The 23,738-nt window shown below is 44.7% G+C and overlaps 1 protein-coding gene across 1 annotated transcript; it reads right to left on the bottom strand.

Annotated features, from left to right (window-relative positions):
• Window positions 1–420: 420 nt before the first annotated feature.
• LOC115187657 (gasdermin-E-like) lies at window positions 421–19,424 on the bottom strand. The gene is made up of 10 exons (XM_029746625.1): window positions 19,401–19,424; window positions 14,812–15,400; window positions 14,459–14,744; window positions 10,158–10,332; window positions 6,214–6,334; window positions 5,183–5,302; window positions 2,237–2,364; window positions 1,685–1,907; window positions 1,418–1,491; window positions 421–657 (listed from the first exon to the last, which is right to left on the bottom strand). The coding sequence occupies exons 1-10, from the start codon at window positions 19,422–19,424 to the stop codon at window positions 430–432; spliced, it is 1,968 nt and encodes a 655-aa protein (XP_029602485.1). The 3' UTR covers window positions 421–429.
• Between the last annotated feature and the right edge of the window lie 4,314 nt (window positions 19,425–23,738).

Raw genomic sequence — 23,738 nt, 5'->3', positions numbered from 1 at the left:
GCAATAATAGTGTTTAATATGATTTTTGAATGACTACCCCACACATACAGTTAACTAAGGTCCCTCAGTCGAGCAGTGAATTTCAAGAACAGGTTCAACAAAGACCAAGGAGGTTTTCCAATGGTTCGCAAAGAAGGGCACGTATTGGTAGATGGGTAAAAAAAAGCAGACGTTGAATATCCCTTTGAGCATGGTGAAGTTATTCATTACACTTTGAGCATGGTGAAGTTATTCATTACACTTTGAGCATGGTGAAGTTATTCATTACACTTTGAGCAGGGTGAAGTTATTCATTACACTTTGAGCATGGTGAAGTTATTCATTACACTTTGGATGGTGTGTCAATACATCCAGTCACTACAAAAGATACAGGCGCCCTTCCTAACTCAGTTGCCGGAGAGGAAGGAAACCGCTCCTCAGTCTCTCTCCTTACACTAAAGAGGCCAGGCCTTTCACAGTGATACTCATGACTAGAGGAAGGTATCCAGGCTGGTCCTTCATCTCTGTCCTCAGTGTGTCCTCCTCTCTCTTCAGTGTAACTTTAGAGTGACCAAAGAGACTCTCTGTCCTCCCAAACACCACCACCTCAGTCAGAACAGCCAGACCTGCATCTCTCAGAGAGAGGGTCTCCCCAATCCCTGCTGCCACATGCTGCACCTGGAGGACAAGCAGCACAGGAATATGATTATATACTGCGATGTCATGTCTGTAAGATGCAATGACAATTTCAAAATGGAGAATGAAGTATTGTAATAATAATTTGGGGGTGTTTATATTTGTCCTGTTACACACAAGTGTGTAATGGAAAGGTGTTTGTTGCATATCCCGACACCCACAGGGAGTGGGGTCACGGCTAGGGTTACTGGCCCAACGCTCTAACTGCAAGGCTACCTGCCACCCTTAATCTATTCCAAACAACTATTGGAGGAATTGAACCTTTATTTAGCTTAGCCAAGTGGTGAACAGGTCACACAGTACAATATTTTTGAAGAAGTATACAGACTTTTTTTTACCAGGCTAAGTGTAACAAAGGGGAAGTGTGAACTCACCAGGATCTGCAGGGCCTGTAAGACTGGAGGACTGCAACAAACTCACCAGGATCTGCAGGGCCTGTAAGACTGGAGGACTGCAACAAACTCACCAGGATCTGCAGGGCCTGTAAGACTGGAGGACTGCAACAAACTCACCAGGATCTGCAGGGCCTGTAAGACTGGAGGACTGCAACAAACTCACCAGGATCTGCAGGGCCTGTAAGACTGGAGGACTGCAACAAACTCACCAGGATCTGCAGGGCCTGTAAGACTGGAGGACTGCAACAAACTCACCAGGATCTGCAGGGCCTGTAAGACTGGAGGACTGCAACAAACTCACCAGGATCTGCAGGGCCTGTAAGACTGGAGGACTGCAACAAACTCACCAGGATCTGCAGGGCCTGTAAGACTGGAGGACTGCAACAGGATCCCAACACAGAGAGACCCTCATCTGTCATTCCTGAGAAATAAAGATTCACAGATGGCGTGAAACAGGAAGTGGTTTTCAGAGCATTGTGGGTACTGAGAAAATAAAATGTTCATTAAGTGAGATGACAGTTTTCCTGATAAATGCAATTGCTAGAGACTGTTGTGAACTGAACTGGCACGTAATATTCAACAAGTCAACTAATATTCACTGCTCAGTGTCTCACCATCCATGGCACTGATAATGAGATGAGTGGCCCAGAGGAGGGAGGGTGTCTGGCTGGAATCACTGAGGAGGGAGGGTGTCTGGCTGGAATCACTGAGGAGGGAGGGTGTCGGGCTGGAGTCGGAATGCTCTAGAAGGTCCAGTATGGCCTGGACTGTCTGCATCTGATTCGCTTCCTTAACCTCACCCAGGTCAGCTGTCTTACCTGTGCACATCTGGTCCAGCTGCGAGAAGAAGAGACATTAGAAAGAATAGGTGAGATGTGTGGTTTGTTTTTTCCTGCTAAACTTAGTTGAATGTACTGACTAAGTCACTCTGGATAAGAGTGTCTGGTAAATGAGTCATATGTACATGTAAACACAAGAGTGAAGGTTAGAGACAGAAGATATTTAGGATACTATGGTAGACTATAATGATGACAGACAGGATGTAATGAGAAGTTAGTATGTTCAGAAAGCTGCTGATTCATGTCCAGTAATCCGCTCATAATAAAGTGTGTCTAACTGTAGGACTGTGTGTGTGTTTGGGCCCTGTTTCTGTACGTCCCACTCACCACACTCTCCAGCACACTGACTGCCTCTCTGTCCTCCATGGTTGTCTTGAGGAGCTGGAGCAGAGAGGAACGTGTGGCTGCTGGCAGGACTGACAGCAGCTGGAAATGACCACTCAGTTTCTCCAGTTCTGTCAACACACAAACACTTTGCATCCAGTGGAAGTTTGACTCAGCTGCCACCGTATCACAGAGATTTCACAACCAGAAAACTATCATATGTACGATTTATTCTGCAACCACGATGGGACATAAATAATGTATGAATTTATTTAAAAAAATGAATTGTCAGAGAAAAGATAATGATCTCTCCAAGGCAGTGCTATCCTTTAACCTTTAACATGAAGACACACGATCCTGCTTATGAGCTCTTTTGTTGATATTACCCATTTATTTATCTATCTAGGCAAGAAAGTTCAGAATAAATTCTTATTTACAACAACAACCTAGGAACAGTGGGTTAACTGCCTTGTTCAGGGGCAGAATGACAGATTGTTACCTTGTCAGCTCAGGATTCAATCTAGCAACCTTTCGGTTACTGGCCCAACACTCTAAACCACTAGGCTACCTGCTGGTTACTGGCCCAACGCTCTAAACCACTAGGCTACCTGCTGGTTACTGGCCCAACGCTCTAAACCACTAGGCTACCTGCTGGTTACTGGCCCAACGCTCTAAACCACTAGGCTACCTGCTGGTTACTGGCCCAACGCTCTAAACCACTAGGCTACCTGCTGGTTACTGGCCCAACGCTCTAAACCACTAGGCTACCTGCTGGTTACTGGCCCAACGCTCTAAACCACTAGGCTACCTGCTGGTTACTGGCCCAACGCTCTAAACCACTAGGCTACCTGCTGGTTACTGGCCCAACGCTCTAAACCACTAGGCTACCTGCTGGTTACTGGCCCAACGCTCTAAACCACTAGGCTACCTGCTGGTTACTGGCCCAACGCTCTAAACCACTAGGCTACCTGCTGGTTACTGGCCCAACGCTCTAAACCACTAGGCTACCTGCTGGTTACTGGCCCAACGCTCTAAACCACTAGGCTACCTGCTGGTTACTGGCCCAACGCTCTAAACCACTAGGCTACCTGCTGGTTACTGGCCCAACGCTCTAAACCACTAGGCTACCTGCTGGTTACTGGCCCAACGCTCTAAACCACTAGGCTACCTGCTGGTTACTGGCCCAACGCTCTAAACCACTAGGCTACCTGCTGGTTACTGGCCCAACGCTCTAAACCACTAGGCTACCTGCTGGTTACTGGCCCAACGCTCTAAACCACTAGGCTACCTGCTGGTTACTGGCCCAACGCTCTAAACCACTAGGCTACCTGCTGGTTACTGGCCCAACGCTCTAAACCACTAGGCTACCTGCTGGTTACTGGCCCAACGCTCTAAACCACTAGGCTACCTGCTGGTTACTGGCCCAACGCTCTAAACCACTAGGCTACCTGCTGGTTACTGGCCCAACGCTCTAAACCACTAGGCTACCTGCTGGTTACTGGCCCAACGCTCTAAACCACTAGGCTACCTGCTGGTTACTGGCCCAACGCTCTAAACCACTAGGCTACCTGCTGGTTACTGGCCCAACGCTCTAAACCACTAGGCTACCTGCTGGTTACTGGCCCAACGCTCTAAACCACTAGGCTACCTGCTGGTTACTGGCCCAACGCTCTAAACCACTAGGCTACCTGCTGGTTACTGGCCCAACTCTCTAAACCACTAGGCTACCTGCTGGTTACTGGCCCAACGCTCTAAACCACTAGGCTACCTGCTGGTTACTGGCCCAACGCTCTAAACCACTAGGCTACCTGCTGGTTACTGGCCCAACGCTCTAAACCACTAGGCTACCTGCTGGTTACTGGCCCAACGCTCTAAACCACTAGTCTACCTGCTGGTTACTGGCCCAACGCTCTAAACCACTAGTCTACCTGCTGGTTACTGGCCCAACGCTCTAAACCACTAGTCTACCTGCTGGTTACTGGCCCAACGCTCTAACCACTAGGCTACCTGCTGGTTACTGGCCCAACGCTCTAAACCACTAGGCTACCTGCTGGTTACTGGCCCAACGCTCTAAACCACTAGGCTACCCTGCCGGCCCTACATAAACAACCTCTGGACCTTCATGGTCCTACGGTAGGATACGCTAGACATTGGCCCTGTACACACTCATGTCGTATGTACAATGCATTTGGCACAACAAGCTTTTCTGGACAAAAATAATTACACAAGCGTTGTGGACTGTGGAGCCACGGCACAATGATTGAGTAAACATTTCTGTGGGGACAATTTATCACAAAAATAACAGTTGTATCACAACAACCATTGTGTTAAATGTGCTGTAAATCAGTTGTACAACCCGAGTGTGACAGGGTCATTAAGAGTTTCACATAAAGAACAACATAACATTCCATTCAGTATACGTCCACCACTAGACCAGGGACGGGAACTTTGATGGGGGTTGGGGCCACAAAAAATATGAACTCATCCTGAGGGGCCGCAGTGGCTCGCGGGTCTGCCTACCCACATCCATTCCCACAAATGCAGTCAGATTTTGCCCTAAGCAACAATGTTTGCAGTTTTTAATATGATATGAGTGAGAGTGACTAACCAAATCAACGGGGGTGCTTCTACACCTGCATTGCTTGCTGTTTGGGGTTTTAGGCTGGGTTTCTGTACAGCACTTTGAGATATCAGCTGATGTCACAAAGTTTAGACAGCTGGTTAGACTAACTTAGCAATCTAAAACATGTTGATCCACAACCAAATGTTGAAACTGCACCTTGTGAATTCTACTATTCTAACTCTCAACAGGAAGTTGAGACCCTGACTGAGTTCCCCTGCCAGAAATCTAATGATAATAATAATAATAATAACAATAATAATAACAACAACTATTTAAATTGGTACGTGGGCCTACAAAAGGAGGGGAACTTCCATTAGTCTCGTTACCTCTCTGAAAGCAGCTCTTCTTTGGGGTGTCGTCGTGAGCGCCAGACACCCCCACTAAGCTCTTCTTAACAGGCCCATCCACCTCAAACCCCCCAAGAGTGTCGGACATTAGGCACAGCTCTGAGGACAAGAGTGTCGGACATTAGGCACAGCTCTGAGGACAAGAGTGACGGACATTAGGCACAGCTCTGAGGACAACAGTGTCGGACATTAGGCACAGCTCTGAGGACAAGAGTGTCGGACATTAGGCACAGCTCTGCGGACAAGAGTGACGGACATTAGGCACAGCTCTGCGGACAAGAGTGGCGGACATTAGGCACAGCTCTGCGGACAAGAGTGGCGGACATTAGGCACAGCTCTGCGGACAAGAGTGGCGGACATTAGGCACAGCTCTGCGGACAAGAGTGACGGACATTAGGCACAGCTCTGCGGACAAGAGTGGCGGACATTAGGCACAGCTCTGAGGACAAGAGTGTGGGACATTAGGCACAGCTCTGAGGACAAGAGTGTGGGACATTAGGCACAGCTCTGCGGACAAGAGTGGCGGACATTAGGCACAGCTCTGCGGACAAGAGTGGCGGACATTAGGCACAGCTCTGCGGACAAGAGTGGCGGACATTAGGCACAGCTCTGCGGACAAGAGTGACGGACATTAGGCACAGCTCTGAGGACAAGAGTGTGGGACATTAGGCACAGCTCTGAGGACAAGAGTGTGGGACATTAGGCACAGCTCTGAGGACAAGAGTGTGGGACATTAGGCACAGTTCTGAGGACAAGAGTGTGGGACATTAGGCACAGCTCTGAGGACAAGACAAGGAGACAGTAGTATGAACCTATTAATACAGACACATTCAAATACAATGGACAAACTGAACATGAACAGAGACCATGTACTTAATAAGGCTTTGTAATATACAACCTACAGTCTGATTATGGGTCCAGGTGAGAGTTGTTCATTCCCACTACAGTTTAAAACATTTGTTTTCACCTGAGAAAGTGGAAAATAAATTGGAAAATAAAGGCTCCCTCACCATAGTGTCCGTTGAGCTTGATCTCCAGCTCAATAATGCAGTAAGCGATGACGGTATGGGCAGGAATCTCCAGAGACACGTTGCTGTCTTTGTGCAGACTGCTGTTCTCCTTCACAGACACCTGTGGACAGTGGTGTAAAGTACTACTTAAGTCGTTTTTGGGGGTATCTGTATTTTACTATTCATATTTTGACAACTTTTACTTCACTACATTCCTAAAGAAAATAATGTACTTTTTACTCCATACATTTTCCTCCGACACTCAAAAGTACTCGCTACATTTTGAATGGTCCAATTCACACACTTATCAAGAGAACATCCCTGGTCATCCTTACTGCCTCTGATCTGGAGGACTCACTAAACAGAGAACATCCCTGGTCATCCCTACTGCCTCTGATCTGGCGGACTCACTAAACAGAGAACATCCCTGGTCATCCCTACTGCCTCTGATCTGGCGGACTCACTAAACAGAGAACATCCCTGGTCATCCCTACTGCCTCTGATCTGACGGACTCACTAAACAGAGAACATCCCTGGTCATCCTTACTGCCTCTGATCTGACGGACTCACTAAACACAAGCGCTCATTGGTAAATGATTTCTGAGTGTTGGAGTGTGCCCCTGGCTATCATTGGTAAATGATTTCTGAGTGTTGGAGTGTGCCCCTGGCTATCATTGGTAAAAGATGTCTGAGTGTTGGAGCCCCTGGCTATCATTGGTAAATGATGTCTGAGTGTTGGAGCCCCTGGCTATCATTGGTAAATGATGTCTGAGTGTTGGAGCCCCTGGCTATCATTGGTAAATGATGTCTGAGTGTTGGAGCCCCTGGCTATCATTGGTAAATGATGTCTGAGTGTTGGAGCCCCTGGCTATCATTGGTAAATGATGTGAGTGTTGGAGCCCCTGGCTATCATTGGTAAATGATGTCTGAGTGTTGGAGCCCCTGGCTATCATTGGTAAATGATGTCTGAGTGTTGGAGCCCCTGGCTATCATTGGTAAATGATGTCTGAGTGTTGGAGCCCCTGGCTATCATTGGTAAATGATGTCTGAGTGTTGGAGCCCCTGGCTATCATTGGTAAATGATGTCTGAGTGTTGGAGCCCCTGGCTATCATTGGTAAATGATGTCTGAGTGTTGGAGCCCCTGGCTATCATTGGTAAATGATGTCTGAGTGTTGGAGCCCCTGGCTATCCGTAAATTAAATAAAACAAGAAAATGGAACCACCTGGTTTGCTTAATATAAGAAATTTGAAATGATTTATACTTTTACTACTTAAGTATATTTTAGCAATTACATTTACTTTTGATACTTAAGTATATTTAAAACCAAATACTTCTAGACTTTTACTCAAGTAGTATTTTACTGGGTGACTTTCACTTTACTTGAGTGATTTTCTTTCAAACCAGTCAAGGGAAATGAACAAGTGCACATGAGGGATAACTGGGATATAGAATAAGAGCCTAACATGACAAGGCAGTGTTAATAAATCCTGATTAGTCATTCACATGACTAGTATATCCACGCTTCACTACTCATTTCACTCCACATACATTAAAAACCATTCATCTGTGGCTTTGCTGGTCCAGCAGTAATGACGCAGCCTCCAGCACACATAGGCCTATCTGCGGTGTTGGCATAGGTCTAATCCAGCCTCCAGCACACATAGGCCTATCTGCGGTGTTGGCATAGGTCTAATCCAGCCTCCAGCACACATAGGCCTATCTGCGGTGTTGGCATAGGTCCAATCCAGCCTCCAGCACACATAGGCCTATCTGCGGTGTTGGCATAGGTCCAATCCAGCCTCCAGCACACATAGGCCTATCTGCGGTGTTGGCATAGGTCCAATCCAGCCTCCAGCACACATAGGCCTATCTGCGGTGTTGGCATAGGTCTAATCCAGCCTCCAGCACACATAGGCCTATCTGCGGTGTTGGCATAGGTCCAATCCAGCCTCCAGCACAAATAGGCCTATCTGCGGTGTTGGCATAGGTCCAATCCAGCCTCCAGCACACATAGGCCTATCTGTGGTGTTGGCATAGGTCCAAACCAGCCTCCAGCACACATAGGCCTATCTGCGGTGTTGGCATAGGTCCAAACCAGCCTCCAGCACAAATAGGCCTATCTGCGGTGTTGGCATAGGTCCAATCCAGCCTCCAGCACACATAGGCCTATCTGCGGTGTTGGCATAGGTCCAATCCAGCCTCCAGCACACATAGGCCTATCTGCAGTGTTGGCATAGGTCCAATCCAGCCTCCAGCACACATAGGCCTATCTGCGGTGTTGGCATAGGTCCAATCCAGCCTCCAGCACACATAGGCCTATCTGCGGTGTTGGCATAGGTCCAATCCAGCCTCCAGCACAAATAGGCCTATCTGCGGTGTTGGCATAGGTCCAATCCAGCCTCCAGCACACATAGGCCTATCTGCGGTGTTGGCATAGGTCCAATCCAGCCTCCAGCACAAATAGGCCTATCTGCGGTGTTGGCATAGGTCCAATCCAGCCTCCAGCACAAATAGGCCTATCTGCGGTGTTGGCATAGGTCCAATCCAGCCTCCAGCACAAATAGGCCTATCTGCGGTGTTGGCATAGGTCCAATCCAGCCTCCAGCACACATAGGCCTATCTGCGGTGTTGGCATAGGTCCAATCCAGCCTCCAGCACACATAGGCCTATCTGCGGTGTTGGCATAGGTCCAATCCAGCCTCCAGCACAAATAGGCCTATCTGCGGTGTTGGCATAGGTCCAATCCAGCCTCCAGCACACATAGGCCTATCTGCGGTGTTGGCATAGGTCCAATCCAGCCTCCAGCACAAATAGGCCTATCTGCGGTGTTGGCATAGGTCCAATCCAGCCTCCAGCACACATAGGCCTATCTGCGGTGTTGGCATAGGTCCAATCCAGCCTCCAGCACACATAGGCCTATCTGCGGTGTTGGCATAGGTCCAATCCAGCCTCCAGCACACATAGGCCTATCTGCGGTGTTGGCATAGGTCCAATCCAGCCTCCAGCACACATAGGCCTATCTGCGGTGTTGGCATAGGTCCAATCCAGCCTCCAGCACAAATAGGCCTATCTGCGGTGTTGGCATAGGTCCAATCCAGCCTCCAGCACACATAGGCCTATCTGCGGTGTTGGCATAGGTCCAATCCAGCCTCCAGCACACATAGGCCTATCTGCGGTGTTGGCATAGGTCCAATCCAGCCTCCAGCACACATAGGCCTATCTGCGGTGTTGGCATAGGTCCAATCCAGCCTCCAGCACAAATAGGCCTATCTGCGGTGTTGGCATAGGTCCAATCCAGCCTCCAGCACACATAGGCCTATCTGCGGTGTTGGCATAGGTCCAATCCAGCCTCCAGCACAAATAGGCCTATCTGCGGTGTTGGCATAGGTCCAATCCAGCCTCCAGCACACATAGGCCTATCTGCGGTGTTGGCATAGGTCCAATCCAGCCTCCAGCACACATAGGCCTATCTGCGGTGTTGGCATAGGTCCAATCCAGCCTCCAGCACACATAGGCCTATCTGCGGTGTTGGCATAGGTCCAATCCAGCCTCCAGCACACATAGGCCTATCTGCGGTGTTGGCATAGGTCCAATCCAGCCTCCAGCACACATAGGCCTATCTGCGGTGTTGGCATAGGTCCAATCCAGCCTCCAGCACACATAGGCCTATCTGCGGTGTTGGCATAGGTCCAATCCAGCCCGCTGCCCTTTGAGGCAACCTCTTTCTTTCCCTGCTGTTATCCTCTCTCTCTGTTTAATAAAGTCAGAAAATACCTCGTATATATGTTTATATATTAAAGATTCATCTATACAGGGTAAACTACATGGTTAACTTCAACATTAGTAAAATACATTATCCAAGCCTAACAATAGTTAAATAAAGGTTCAATCATTATTATTATTTATTTTTTATATATAAATCCTACAACTCTCTCCATCTACCTGGGTGCTCTTGGGCCCACAGAAGATCAGCAGCTCCCCTAACTGCCCTCCCTGCTGGACCTCCTCTATGACCCAACACGGCTGGGTCGTCACAATCCTCTCCTTCACCACCCCAAACACCTCCCTGGTCTTCTCACAGGTCTGCTGGATCAGACAGTGGGACATGTCCAAAAGCCTGCAGGAGAGACAAATCAGAAAGTTGTCCTTTGATGGGTGCAAACATGATTCCAGTCATGTTTCTGGGATGATTATAAAGTAGCTTGGAGAAATCCAGTCTGTTTGTGACAACATTCCACTTCTCATTGTGCCAAACATGACAAGCAGTGGCAAGGAGTGGAATGTTAGCACAGATAGAGTGGATTTCTCCAGGCTACGCATAAAGCTGTATTCAGCTTCATTAATACATTTACTGGTATTATAAATCTATTTTCCTTTTTCAACTATAGCATACATATGGTGTTGGGCAGTCAGAATACAGTCAGCCCTTATGGTGTTGGGTAGTTAGAATACAGTCAGCCCACATGGGTAGTTAGAATACAGTCAGCCCATATGGTGTTGGGCAGTTAGAATACAGTCAGCCCATATGGTGTTGGGCAGTTAGAATACAGTCAGCCCATATGGGTAGTTGGAATATAGTCAGTGCATACAGTTAGCAAAGAAGAAAACACTGATCATGAGGAAAGATGCTGTGATATACAGTGCATTCGGAAAGTATTCAGACCCCTTGACTTTTTCCACATTTCGTTACGTTACAGCCTTATTCTAAAATTGATTAAATTGTTTTTTCCCCTCGTAAATCTACACATAATACCCCAGAATGACAAAGCAAAAACAGTTGTTTTTTTTAAATAGCAAATTTATAAAACATTAAAAACTGAAAAATGCAGTTATAAAAGGTAATCGGACCCTTTACTCAGTACTTTGTTGAAGCACTTTTGGCAGCGATTACAGCCTAGAGTCTTCTTGGTTATGACGCTACAAGCCTGGCACACATGTATCTGTTGAGTTTCTCCCATTCTTCTCTGCAGATCCTCTCAAGCTCTGTCAGGTTGGATGGGGAGCGTCGCTGTACAGCTATTTTCAGGTCTCCCCAGAGATGTTAGATTGGGTTCAAGTCCGGGCTCTGGCAGGGCCACTCAAGGACATTTAGAGACTTGTCCCGAAGCCACACCTGCGTTGTCTTGGCTGTGTGCCTATGGTTGTTGTCCTGTTGGAAGGTGAACCTTCGCCCCAATCTGAGGTCCTGAGCGCTCTGGAACAGGTTTCCATCAAGGATCTCTGGAATTTGCTCCGTTCATCTTTCCTCGATCCTGACTAGTCTCCCAGTCCCTGCCACTGAAAAACATCCCCAAAGCATGACGCTGCCACCTCCATGCTTCACTGTAGGGATGGTGCCTGGTTTATTCCAGACGTGACGCTTGGCATTCAGGCCAAAGAGTTAAATCTTGGTTGTAGCATCATACCCAAGACTCTAGGCTGTAATCGCTGCCAAAGGTGCTTCAACAAAGTACTGAGTAAAGGGTTGAATACTTATGTAAATATTATATTTCAGTGTTTAATTTTTTAAACATTTATTAGCAAACAAAATTAAAAACCTGATTTTGATTTGCCATTATGGGGTAGTGTGTAGATTGATGAGAGAAAAAAAACTATTGAATCAATTTTAGAATAAGGCTGTAACGTTACATTTTTGGGGGAAAAAGTCAAGGGGTCTGAATACTTTCCAAATGCACTGTACAGTCGTAGCCAAAAGTTGTGAGAATGACACAAATATTAATTTCCACAAAGTTTGCTGCTTCAGTGTCTTCAGATATTTTTGTCAGATGTTACTATGGAATACTGAAGTATAATTACAAGCATTTCATAAGTGTCAAAGGCTTTTATTGACAATTACATGAAGTTGATGCAAAGAGTCAATATTTGCTGTTTTGAATAGGTGCAAAACCTCCCTGGTCTTTGTGGTTGAATCTGTGTTTGAAATGCACTACTCGACTGAGGGACCTAACAGATAAACATAATTCCACTGTGACATTATGGGGTATTGTGTTTAGGCCATTGACAAAAAAAAATCTAAATGTAATCCATTTTAAATTCCGTCTGTAACGCAACAAAATGTTGAAAGTCAGGGGGTGTGAATACTTTCTGAAGTCACTGTATGTATCATTATGTATCATGATAGGATCCTCTTCATAATCTTTCCAGTAGCATGGATAACAGAATCGACGCTCAGATCTTTCACAAGGAACACATTCACACAGTGTCACACTGAGGGAGAGAGGAGCCTATACCTGCAAACAAACAGGTAGCAAGTACAGGTGTGCAGCCTATCATTTCAACTGAAGGGCTGCTCTTGTGTTTACCTGGGGTTAAGGGTGTGTCTCCAGTCAGTACATCACTGAGGGTAAAAATCAGTGGGCAGGTACTTGGGTTTCTGCCAAATCCAAAAACGATTGCGTTTCACAACCAGTGAGAGAGGGACCAGTTTGTCTGAGTCAATCAGACTGGACACAGGGATCAAGCTGCCATCATCTATCTCCTCCACAAAGTTTCTTGTGGCCGTGGAAAACATCTTCAATGGGAGACAGACACAGAAATGGTCGAGGATGATGTCTCTGTTTGCAACTGATAACAAACACGACAAGAACACAAGATTAATAATACGATAATATTCACATTGAAAAGTTCTCATTCATTTACTATCTAAAAAAATAAAACGTTAAGCCATGACCTATGAACCATATGAGTAGCAGTCTGGATACGCTCAGAAATCAGACATTACACAGAGTCAAAATACTGTGGTTGTTATTCCTAAACGTTCATGGACGTCCATCTATGCGTTCATAATTCACGACTCAATATGTTCAAAATTGAAACTACGGCTACCTACAGGAGCAATATATTTGACCGTTTATCCTGGCTATGTCCTATCCGAACGCGAAAGCCCGTTCCAAGTTAGAGTTACCGGTTTAGATAGAGGTAGATATTCTGTCGCAACAGCAGAAGAAACACCGTAATAACAAGAGGTTCGCCCCAGCCCTTTCTCCAGCCACGTTCACGGGGTGTGGTTTGGTTCTGTCTCTCTGTGCTTCCATCTCCACCTCCTGTCCAGGGCACACCAGCTTCACAGTCAAACCACAGGTTCTCATTGTTCTTGCTGTGGTAAAACATTGCAAAATAATGTAGCCATGATGATAAGATTTTATTACATGTAACGGAACTTTCAATTCATAGATAGACAAGCTTGGTTCCACGAAGACACATATGATACATATTAAAGTATAAGTAAATACATAAACTACAGTATGCCTACATGCAAAAAAATAAAACGAATTAATGTACAGTAATGGGCATTTCTGTTTTGATTTATTCGTATATTGTTTTATAAATGTTTCTTCACACGTGTCTATTTACTTATTCTTACATTTTTTTCACCGCTCCAAGTTTCTTTGCATCATCAACAATATGTTAGCATGAGCAGCGCCAGCCTGTGCACAGACCTATTGGGGGTAAAGTATTTTGCGAAACTATTTTGAACTGGAATAGCCTAAATGCTGCACCTGTTAATAATGATCAACACAATTCTAGTCAAAATAGAACATTGTAAGAAATACTGTAGACTGCCATTACTATATCCAACCCAACTCTATTTGTTGCCACGGTCATGTATCCCAGTGGGTTTAACGTTTTTGACCCCGGACTCCCAAAAAGGAGTGGTACAAAACTTGTGATGAACGTGTGCACACGCGAACATGCGCGCATAATTGCTCCTCAAATGTAGCCTGTCATTACAGCCATAAGCAAAAAGAGTATCTGTTTTGCTAACAATAGCTAGCCAGTTAGCGCTAGCTACTTGGCTGGCTAGTGGTTAACTAGCCTAGCAGCACACTTGTGCAGGGAAAACAAGCCAACCAACTAAACTAAAGATCTTTACAACTTTTGAACAAACATAATTTAGTAATAGAAAGTAAATCATAAGCTTCCTACATTGGTAACACCAAAGTTAAAGTTTGGTAGCAAGGTCCAGCTAGTCAAAATGTTGCAAACATTTGAGCAGAGTTAAGTACCTAGGCCAGGCCTACTCTACTCAAACGTTTGTAACATTATATAGTCTATTAGTATATAGTCTCGGTTAATGATATTTGATGTTCATTAATGTTTTGGATATGTTACTAAATAGCCCTCTACTTTTTTTATTTAAGGCACAAACACCAGTGAATGGAGACAGCATCTGGTATTGATCTCTGAGCCCCAGCGCTGCCCGTTCACCGGCCCTAAACACTACCTTTGCCCCCAGTACTGACTGGTGATCGGCCCCCAGCGCATCTCCCGCACTGAGTTGCAGTGCAGAATTAGAAACAATCTCCTCAGCGATGCCACAGAGCAGCAGCAGTAGTAGCAGGGCTGTGATCTCCTCAGCTATACCACAGAGCAGCAGCAGTAGTAGCAGGGCTGTGATCTCCTCAGCGATACCACAGAGCAGCAGTAGCAGGGCTGTGATCTCCTCAGCGATACCACAGAGCAGCAGCAGTAGTAGCAGGGGTGTGATCTCCTCAGCGATGCCACAGAGCAGCAGCAGTAGTAGCAGGGCTGTGATCTCCAGCGATACCACAGAGCAGCAGCAGTAGTAGCAGGGCTGTGATCTCCTCAGCGATACCACAGAGCAGCAGCAGTAGTAGCAGGGCTGTGATCTCCTCAGCGATACCACAGAGCAGCAGCAGTAGTAGCAGGGGTGTGATCTCCTCAGCGATGCCACAGAGCAGCAGCAGTAGTAGTAGCAGGGGTGTGATCTCCTCAGCGATGCCACAGAGCAGCAGCAGTAGTAGTAGCAGGGGTGTGATCTCCTCAGCGATGCCACAGAGCAGTAGCAGCAGTAGTAGCAGGGGTGTGATCTCCTCAGCGATGCCACAGAGCAGTAGCAGCAGTAGTAGCAGGGGTGTGATCTCCTCAGCGATGCCACAGAGCAGTAGCAGCAGTAGTAGCAGGGGTGTGATCTCCTCAGCGATGCCACAGAGCAGTAGCAGCAGTAGTAGCAGGGGTGTGATCTCCTCAGCGATGCCACAGAGCAGTAGCAGCAGTAGTAGCAGGGGTGTGATCTCCTCAGCGATGCCACAGAGCAGTAGCAGCAGTAGTAGCAGGGGTGTGATCTCCTCAGCGATGCCACAGAGCAGTAGCAGCAGTAGTAGCAGGGGTGTGATCTCCTCAGCGATGCCACAGAGCAGCAGCAGTAGTAGCAGGGGTGTGATCTCCTCAGCGGTGCCATTGACTTGTTTATTGTGTTATTGGCTTGTTTATTGTTTACTCCATGTGTAACTCTGTGTTGTTGTCTGTGTCACACTGCTTTGCTTTAGACTCTGACAGAGCTCCAGAGTTCCTCTGTGGAGATGTGAGAATCTTCCAGAAGGACAACCAATATCTGCAGCAGTCCCCCAATCATGCCTTTATGGTAGAGTGGCCAGACGGAAGCCACTCCTCAGTAAAAGGTACATGACAGCCTGCTTGGAGTTTGCCAAAAGGCTCCTAAAGGACTCTCAGACCATGAGAAACAAGAAACCAAGATTGAACTCTTTGGCCTGGATGCCAAGCGTCACTTCTGTAAGAAACTTGGCACCATACCTACGGAGAAGCATGGTGGTGGCAGCATCATGATGTGGGGATGTTTTTCAGTGGCAGGGACTGGGAGACTAGTCAGGATTGAGGGAAAGATGAATGGAGCAAAGTACAGAGAGATCCTTGATGAAAACCTGCTCCAGAGCGCTTGGGACCTCAGACTGGGGCGAAGGTTCACTTTCCAACAGGACAACAACCCTAAGCACACAGCCAAGACAACACATGAGTGGCTTCGGGACAAGTCTCTGAATGTCCTTGAGTTGCCCTGCCAGAGCCTAGACTTGAACCCGATCAAACAACTCTGGAGAGACCTAAAAATAGCTGTGCAGCGACGCTCCCCATCCAACCTGACAGAGCTTGAGAGGATCTGCAGAGAACAACGGGAGAAACTCCTCAAATACAGGTGTGCCAGGCTTGTACCATCATACCCAAGAAGACTCAAGACTGTAATCGCTGCCAAAGGTGCTTCCTCAAAGTACTGAGTAAAGGGTCTGAATACTTACAGTTGAAGTCGGAAGTTTACATACACCCAGGTTGGAGTCATTAAAGCTCGTTTTTCAACAACTCCACAAATTTCTTGTTAACAAACTATAGTTTTGGCAAGTCGATTAGGACATCTACCTTGTGCATGACACAATACATTTTTCCAACAATTGTTTACAGACAGATTATTTCACTTATAATTCACTGTATCACAATTCCAGTGGGTGAGAAGTTTACATACACTAAGTTGACTGTGCCTTTAAACAGCTCGGAAAATTCCAGAAAATGATGTCATGGCTTTAGAAGCTTCTGATAGGCTAATTGACATCATTTGAATATATTTGAGGTGTACCTGTGGATGTATTTCAAGGCCTACCTTCAAACCCAGTGCCTCTTTGCTTGACATCATGGGAAAATCAAAAGAAATCAGCCAAGACCTCAGGAAAAAATTGTAGACCTCCACAAGTCTGGTTCATCCTTGGGAGCAATTTCCAAACACCTGAAGGTACCACGTTCATCTGTACCAAAAATAGTACGCAAGTATAAACGCCATGGGACCACTCAGCCGACATACCACTCAGGAAGGAGACGCGTTCTGTCTCCTAGAGATGAACGTACTTTGGTGCGAAAAGTGCAGATCGATCCCAGAACAGCAGCAAAGGACCTTGTGAAGATGCTGGAGGAAACAGGTACAAAAGTATCTATTTCCACAGTAAAACGAGTCCTATGTCGACATAACTTGAAAGGCCGCTCAGCAAGGAAGAAGCCACTGCTCCAAAACCCCCATAAAAAAAGCCAGACTACGGTTTGCAACTGCACATTGGGACAAAGATTGTACTTTTTGGAGAAATGTCCTCTGGTCTGATGAAACACAAATAGAACTGTTTGGCCATAATGACCATCATTATGTTTGGAGGAAAAAGGGGGAGGCTTGCAAGCCAAAAAACACCATCCCAACCGTGAAGCACGGGGCTGGCAGCATCATGTTGTGGGGGTGCTTTGCTGCAAGAGGGACTGGTGTACTTCACAAAATAGATGGCATCATGAGGAAAGAAAATTAGGTGGATATATTGAAGCAACATCTCAAGACATCAGTCAGGAAGTTAAAGCTTGGTTGCAAATGGGTCTTCCAAATGGACAATGACCCCAAGCATACTTCCAAAGTTGTGGCAAAATGGCTTAAGGACAACAAACTCAAGGTATTGGAGTGGCCATCACAAAGCCCTGACCTCAATCCTATAGAAATGTGTGGGCAGAACTGAAAAAGCATGTGCGAGCAAGGAGGCCTACAAACCTGACTCAGTTACACCAGCTCTGTCAGGAGGAATGGGCCAAAATTCAGCCAACTTATTATGGGAAGCTTGTGGAAGGCTACCCGAAACGTTTGACCCAAGTTAAACAATTTAAAAGCAATGCTACCAAATACTAATTGAGTGTATGTAAACTTCTGACCCACTGGGAATGTGATGAAAGAAATAAAAGCTGAAATAAATAATTCTCTCTACTAAGATTCTGACCTTTCACATTCTTAAAATTAAGTGGTGATCCTAACTGACCTAAGACGGGGACTTTTTAATAGGATTAAATGTCAGGAATTGTGAAAAACTGAGTTTAAATGTATTTGGCTAAGGTGTATGTAAACTTCCAACTTCAACTGTATGTAAATGTAATATCTGTTTTTTTATTTTATCAATTTGCTAAAATATTGTCTAAAAACTGTTTTTGCTTTGTCATACTGGAGTATTGTTTGTAGATTGATGAGGGGAAAAAACTTTAATAAATGTTAGAATAAGGCAGTAACATAACAAAAAGTGGAATGCATTGTATACACAATTCATGCCTCAGTTGCCTCAAGGGTTGAAAATCTATTTTATCCTGTCTCCTCCCTTTCATCTACACTGATTCAAGTGGATTTAACTAGTCACATCAATAATTTATCATAGCTTTCACCTGGATTCACCTGGTCATGAAAGAGCAGGTGTTCTTAATGTTTTGTACACTCAGTGTTTGTTGGATTTATTCTTCTGGGGAGTGCCAATATGGATGATCGGGGGCTTCAAAGCCTTTCATTGGCCAATACATAGCATCAGCAATCCAAGGTTTATATACATCATTGGTTGTCACAGCCTAAAGCTAACCAACATCCTGATACAGCCGTGCTAGTCTAGGAGATAAACCAAAGGCTATAATTATGCTATTTGTAGCATATACCCAATGTTGCTAGTCTAGGAGATAAACCAAAAGCTAGAACTATGCTATTTGTAGCCTGACTGCATGTGTGTAATTTAATGTGAAAGGGACATATGAAAGTCTATATCTGCTGTATGACAGTCAGCTCACCTCTCAATATTTTGATCTCTTAGAATTAGAAAACCAGACATTAAACACCATTAGGAGCACATCATCCTCGACATCATGAAGTAAACTTTACAAAGTACACAAGTGCTAGTGTGCAAGTGTAGATTCAAGTTCACAGGTTACAGTACATCATTGGTCTAAAACCGTAATCTAACCCTTCTGTGTTCACTGGTTACAGTACATCACTGGTCTAATACCATAATCTAACCCTGCTGTGTTCACTGGTTACAGTACATCATTGGGCTAAGACCGTAATCTAACCCTGCTGTGTTCACTAGTTACAGTACATCACTGGTCTAATACCATAATCTAACCCTGCTGTGTTCACTGGTTACACTACATCATTGGTCTAATACCATAATCTAACCCTGCTGTGTTCACTGGTTACAGTACATCATTGGTCTAAAACCATAATCTAACAATGCTGTGTTCACTGGTTACACTACATCATTGGTCTAAAACCAGATTCTAACCTTGCTGTGTTCTCTTGGCTATAGAGGTGCGTCACTTTGGAAAAGGTGGGTTTGAAAAAGCCCAGAGTCCAGAAAAGCGTGGGCAAAGGTCGGCCATCCTACAGGTCCTCTGTCGTGCCGTTCCAAGAGGAATGCTCCCTTCACTGAGGTAATGATCTCTCTCTCCCCCTCTCCCTCTCTCCCTCCTCCTCCTCCTCCTCCGTCAGAACAGCCAGACCTGAGAGATTATAATACCCATAAAAACACAAAAATGGTTACAATGGTTTTTCCACCATTCATTTGATTAAAAAAATCTAATTAATAACTTTTGATGTTGGCTTACCTTGGCTGTGGCGGGTTTAGGCATAGGTGACATGGGCAGCCGCCCATGGCGTCATTTTGCCGTGGGAACGCCCGATGAAAAAATAAATAAATGTAATAAAAAATTAAATAAAACGATGAAGAAAAATAATATTCTGAATTTGCACGATCGGTTTTCTATTGCTCATTTGCACATCACATCAATGATATCATGTCACCGTGTGGGATTGTGTGTCAATTAACCTTGTCGGAGTGGGCACCCTGATTCTAGTTTGTGAGCTTGGCAGGCTACTGCCTGGGAAGGTCTCCCACTCAGAAGTACGAGATGGAGAGGGGGTAGATTGACTCCTTTTTAATATTTATGAGTCTTATTATTTCGCCCAGGGAGCCATACAAGCGAGAACCGCCACTGCCTTGGCGTAACATTTTGATAACCGTATAATTATCACGTCCTGACCATAGAGAGCTCTTATTTTCTATGGTAGAGTAGGTCAGGGCGTGACTGGGGGGGTTTATTCTAGTTTTATTTTTCTATGTTGTTTGGTTCTAGTTTTCAATGTTGTGTTTTTTGGATGATCCCCAATTAGAGGCAGCTGGTCATCGTTGTCTCTAATTGGGGATCATATTTAAGTAGTTGTTTTTCCCACCTTTGTTTGTGGGAGATTATTTTGAGTTAGTGCATGTAGCACCTCTTCGTCACGGTTTGTTGTTTTGTTTATGGTTTATTGTATGTCTTGCATAGTTTCACATTAAAATAAAATATGTGGAACGATATTCACGCTGCGCCTTGGTCCGTTCCTACACAGTCGTGACAATAACTCTCGCTTGGACAAGGTGAGTTTTATCAATATATGCAATGCTAATTATTGATCAAAGTTACCTTGTCCGTGAGAGATTTGAGCAGTTATCAAAACGTTATGCCAGGGTAAGCCTACACCAAACTATGGTACTCAATTGCCAACCTTTTACTTAGGCATCTTAAAACACTTTACAAGATATTCTTAACTGACTTGCCTAGTTAAATAAAAAATGACGAGTATCATCCGATCCGACTATCACCTATCAATTCCGGATACCGCACCCTTACTCCCACCTCTCACTGCAGCTGGCTACACACAGGGATGTACAGACCAACAAAACTCACAAGTGTACAACTTTGGGGCAAAACAGATGGTTGGCTTACAATCAAAGGATTATTGACAACATGTAAACTGTATGTTTATTAAAAACAAATACATTTGCAAAAGGGCACTTGTCTCAAATACATCATTAGAGTAGTTGGTTGGTTAGCTAGCTAGCAATTTTTTTGCCATATTAGCATAGAGGTGACATAAGTCAAAACACCTCAAGACAAGATACAAGCTGAAACAAGCCATCTACGATTCCCCACACGTGACATCTTGTCATTGTTGCTAGCTATCTGACCGCTCAGGGTGGTTTGGTTTTGGGGTTGGTTTGGCACGGGGGTAAGCTGGGGTTGAATTCAATTCACCGTTGTCGTATTATGTTCTATGGTGTTCTACTTGCATCGTTCAAACAGGGAGAGGCCCTGCTGGTGTGTCTATGACCCTAGTGGGATGAGCCAAGTTGTAGTTCCTCACCTGGAAAAGAGGCCTTTGCTTATCTAAAAGGGCGAGAAACCAGAAAACAAAGTGCTTGGGGAAGGTCCTGCATTTTTGCATTGTCACGCCTCAGGTGACCCACATGAGAAGAACAGAAACAGAATCCTGTTTAAAAGAACTGTTAACACCAGAATCATGTTTTAAAAAATGATTGTTCAAAATAGAATCCCGTTGAAGATCTTGTATATGGGTCTTTCTATAAATAATGTGGCCAATGTGTGACATTGGGATCAACATTTCAAAATGTTTAAAAACAAATAAAAATGATTTTTATGCAGTTCCACCTTTAGAGGAATAAAAGTGAATGCATGCTAACTGACCCTTAACTCCACCTATACAACAACATAGTCCTAGGACTATACATCCTTTAAGCAGGCTTCATACAGACATTCACAAGTCAAATTCAAGGACTTTCATCATTGTAATTTTCAAGGACCTTAATGTTATATAATTGTACGTATAGGGCCTAAAAAGTAGCCCATTACCACTTTAAGAATAATGTATTTTTTAGGCCTTGCCAATGCATTGATATTCAAATGATTATTACATTCTAAAATATGTGAGAATAATGTGGACTTGCCTGCTAAATAGATTGGACGCATGGCGATGTTTCTGTAGCATATGTGGAGGACGCAGGTACACATAATGGAGGTAGCATTAATCTCACCATTTCAATTTCACCATTTCTGAGATCTCTATACAGAAAACTGTCCGATAGGTGCAGTGAAATGTGTTGTTTTACAAGGTCAGCCATAGTAGTACGGAGCCCCTGAAGCAAATTAGGGTTGAGTGCTTAGCTCAAGAGCACAGACAGATGCTTTACCTTGTTGGCTTGGGGATTCAACGCTCTAACCTGCTGCCCCAGTCTTTGTATTAATAGATAATTCAATTCCTCTCAATTCCACGTTTGGGTACATTCCAATAATGGAATTCCCAATTCAATATTATCCCCCAGAATTCCACAAATTCAAATTCAATTCCCTCAGACTTTCAGGATGATCATGTCACTGTTCAGACATCCTAGTTATACTGGAAATATAGAAATACAAGTTGAAATGATTTAAAACTAATTTGGCAGTAAAATGTTGCTACTAAGTGCATTAATTCCATTAACTGGAAACATGTGCATTCAATTTCCTTTGATCATCCTTGAGACATCACTCCAATTCAATTCCATAATAACATATTTTTAGAATTCCAATTCAATTCCAATTCAAAGTCTTTGTCTAAACATTCTAATTCTAAATAAATTCCTTAACTTGAAGATTGTTGAAATTAGAATTGAATTTAGTGTAAATTCTCCATTTCATTAGTGGATTAAATAATTGATTTGGAATTTGAAATGAAATTGTAATTGACCCCAACCATGCTATGTATCTTATACTATGTAACAGATAGTACTTCATTAATTGCACCAGTCAATACATACAGTGCCTTCAGAAAGTATTCATACCCCTTGACTTATTCCACATTTTGTTGTTACAGCCTGAAATAAAAATTTATTAAAAATTTATTGTTTTCATTCAGCCGTGTACACACAATACCCTATAATGACCAATTTACATAAGCAGCTCAGCTGCATCCAATATCCTTTGATCATGCTTGAGTTATCACCACAACTTGATTGGAGTCCACCTATTGCCAATTCAGTTGCTTGGACATGATTTAGAAAGAAACACACCTGACTATATAAGGTCCCACAGTTGACATTGCATTTCAGAGCAGAAACTATACCAAGTCCAAGTAACTGTCTGTAGCTCTCTGAGATAAGGCATATATCTGGGGAAGGGTATAAAACAATTTCTAGAGTGTTGAAAGTTTCCAAGAGCACAGTGGTCTCCGTCACTGGAATATGGAACTACATAGGCTCTGCCTAGAGCTGGTCGTCCGACCAAACTGAGAAACCGGGCAAGAAAGACCTTGGTCAGAGAGGTGACCAAGAACTCAGTGACCACTCTGACAGAACTACAGAGTTCCTTAGCGGAAATGGGAGAACCTTCCAGAAAGACAACAGTCTCGACAGCACTTCACCAATCTCTGCTTTATGGGAGAGTAGCCAGAAAGATGCCATTCCAGAGAAAGGCACATGACGGCATGCCTGGAGTTCACAAAAAGGCATGTGAAAGACTCAGAGCATAAGGCAAAATATTCAGTGATCTGATGAGACAAAAATTTCTCTCTTTGCCCTGAATGCAAAGCTCTATGTCTGGAGAAAACCAGGCACAACTCATTACCCGTCTAACACCATCCCCGCAGGGAAGCATGGTGGTGGCAGCCTCATGCTATGGGGATGCTTTTCAGGGGCAGGGACTGGGAGACTGGTAAGGATAGAAGGAACAATGAATAGAGCCAAATACAGGCAAATCCTCGATGATAACCTACTTCAGAGTGCAACAGACCTTCGACTGGGGCGGAGATTTACGTTCTAACAGGACAGTGACCTGAAGCATACAGCTAAAGCAACGCTGGAAGGGCTTCAGAACAAGAATGTGAAAGTCCTTGAGTGGCCCCGCCAAAGCCCAGACTTGAATCCCATTGAAAATCTGTGGAAAGACTTGAAGATTGCTGTTCTCTGCTAATCCCCATCTGACTTAACAGAGCATGAGAAAATCCGCAAGGAACAATGGGAGAAAATCCTCAAATCCAGATGTGCAAAGCTGATACAGACATCCCCATGACGACTCAAAGCTGTAATCGCCGCCAAAGGTGATTCTACAAAGTATTGACTCAGGTGTGAA

This window comes from Salmo trutta, unplaced genomic scaffold, assembly GCF_901001165.1.
Source record: "Salmo trutta unplaced genomic scaffold, fSalTru1.1, whole genome shotgun sequence".
Taxonomy (NCBI): domain Eukaryota; kingdom Metazoa; phylum Chordata; class Actinopteri; order Salmoniformes; family Salmonidae; genus Salmo; species Salmo trutta.
Note: the sequence above shows the minus strand (reverse complement) of the source record. Positions and strands in the feature narration are given on the sequence as shown.

What these genes read in the sequence shown, in the direction of transcription:
- LOC115187657 (XM_029746625.1), bottom strand. Translation starts at nt 19,424, where the DNA reads ATGCCTAAACCCGCCACAGCCAAG. An exon ending in GCGCTGGGGGCCGATCACCA is followed by an intron (nt 10,333 to 14,458) that starts GTCAGTACTGGG and finishes TCTCTCCTGCAG; the next exon opens with GCTTTTGGACATGTCCCACT. An exon ending in TACAGGCCCTGCAGATCCTG is followed by an intron (nt 658 to 1,417) that starts GTGAGTTTGTTG and finishes CTTGTCCTCCAG; the next exon opens with GTGCAGCATGTGGCAGCAGG.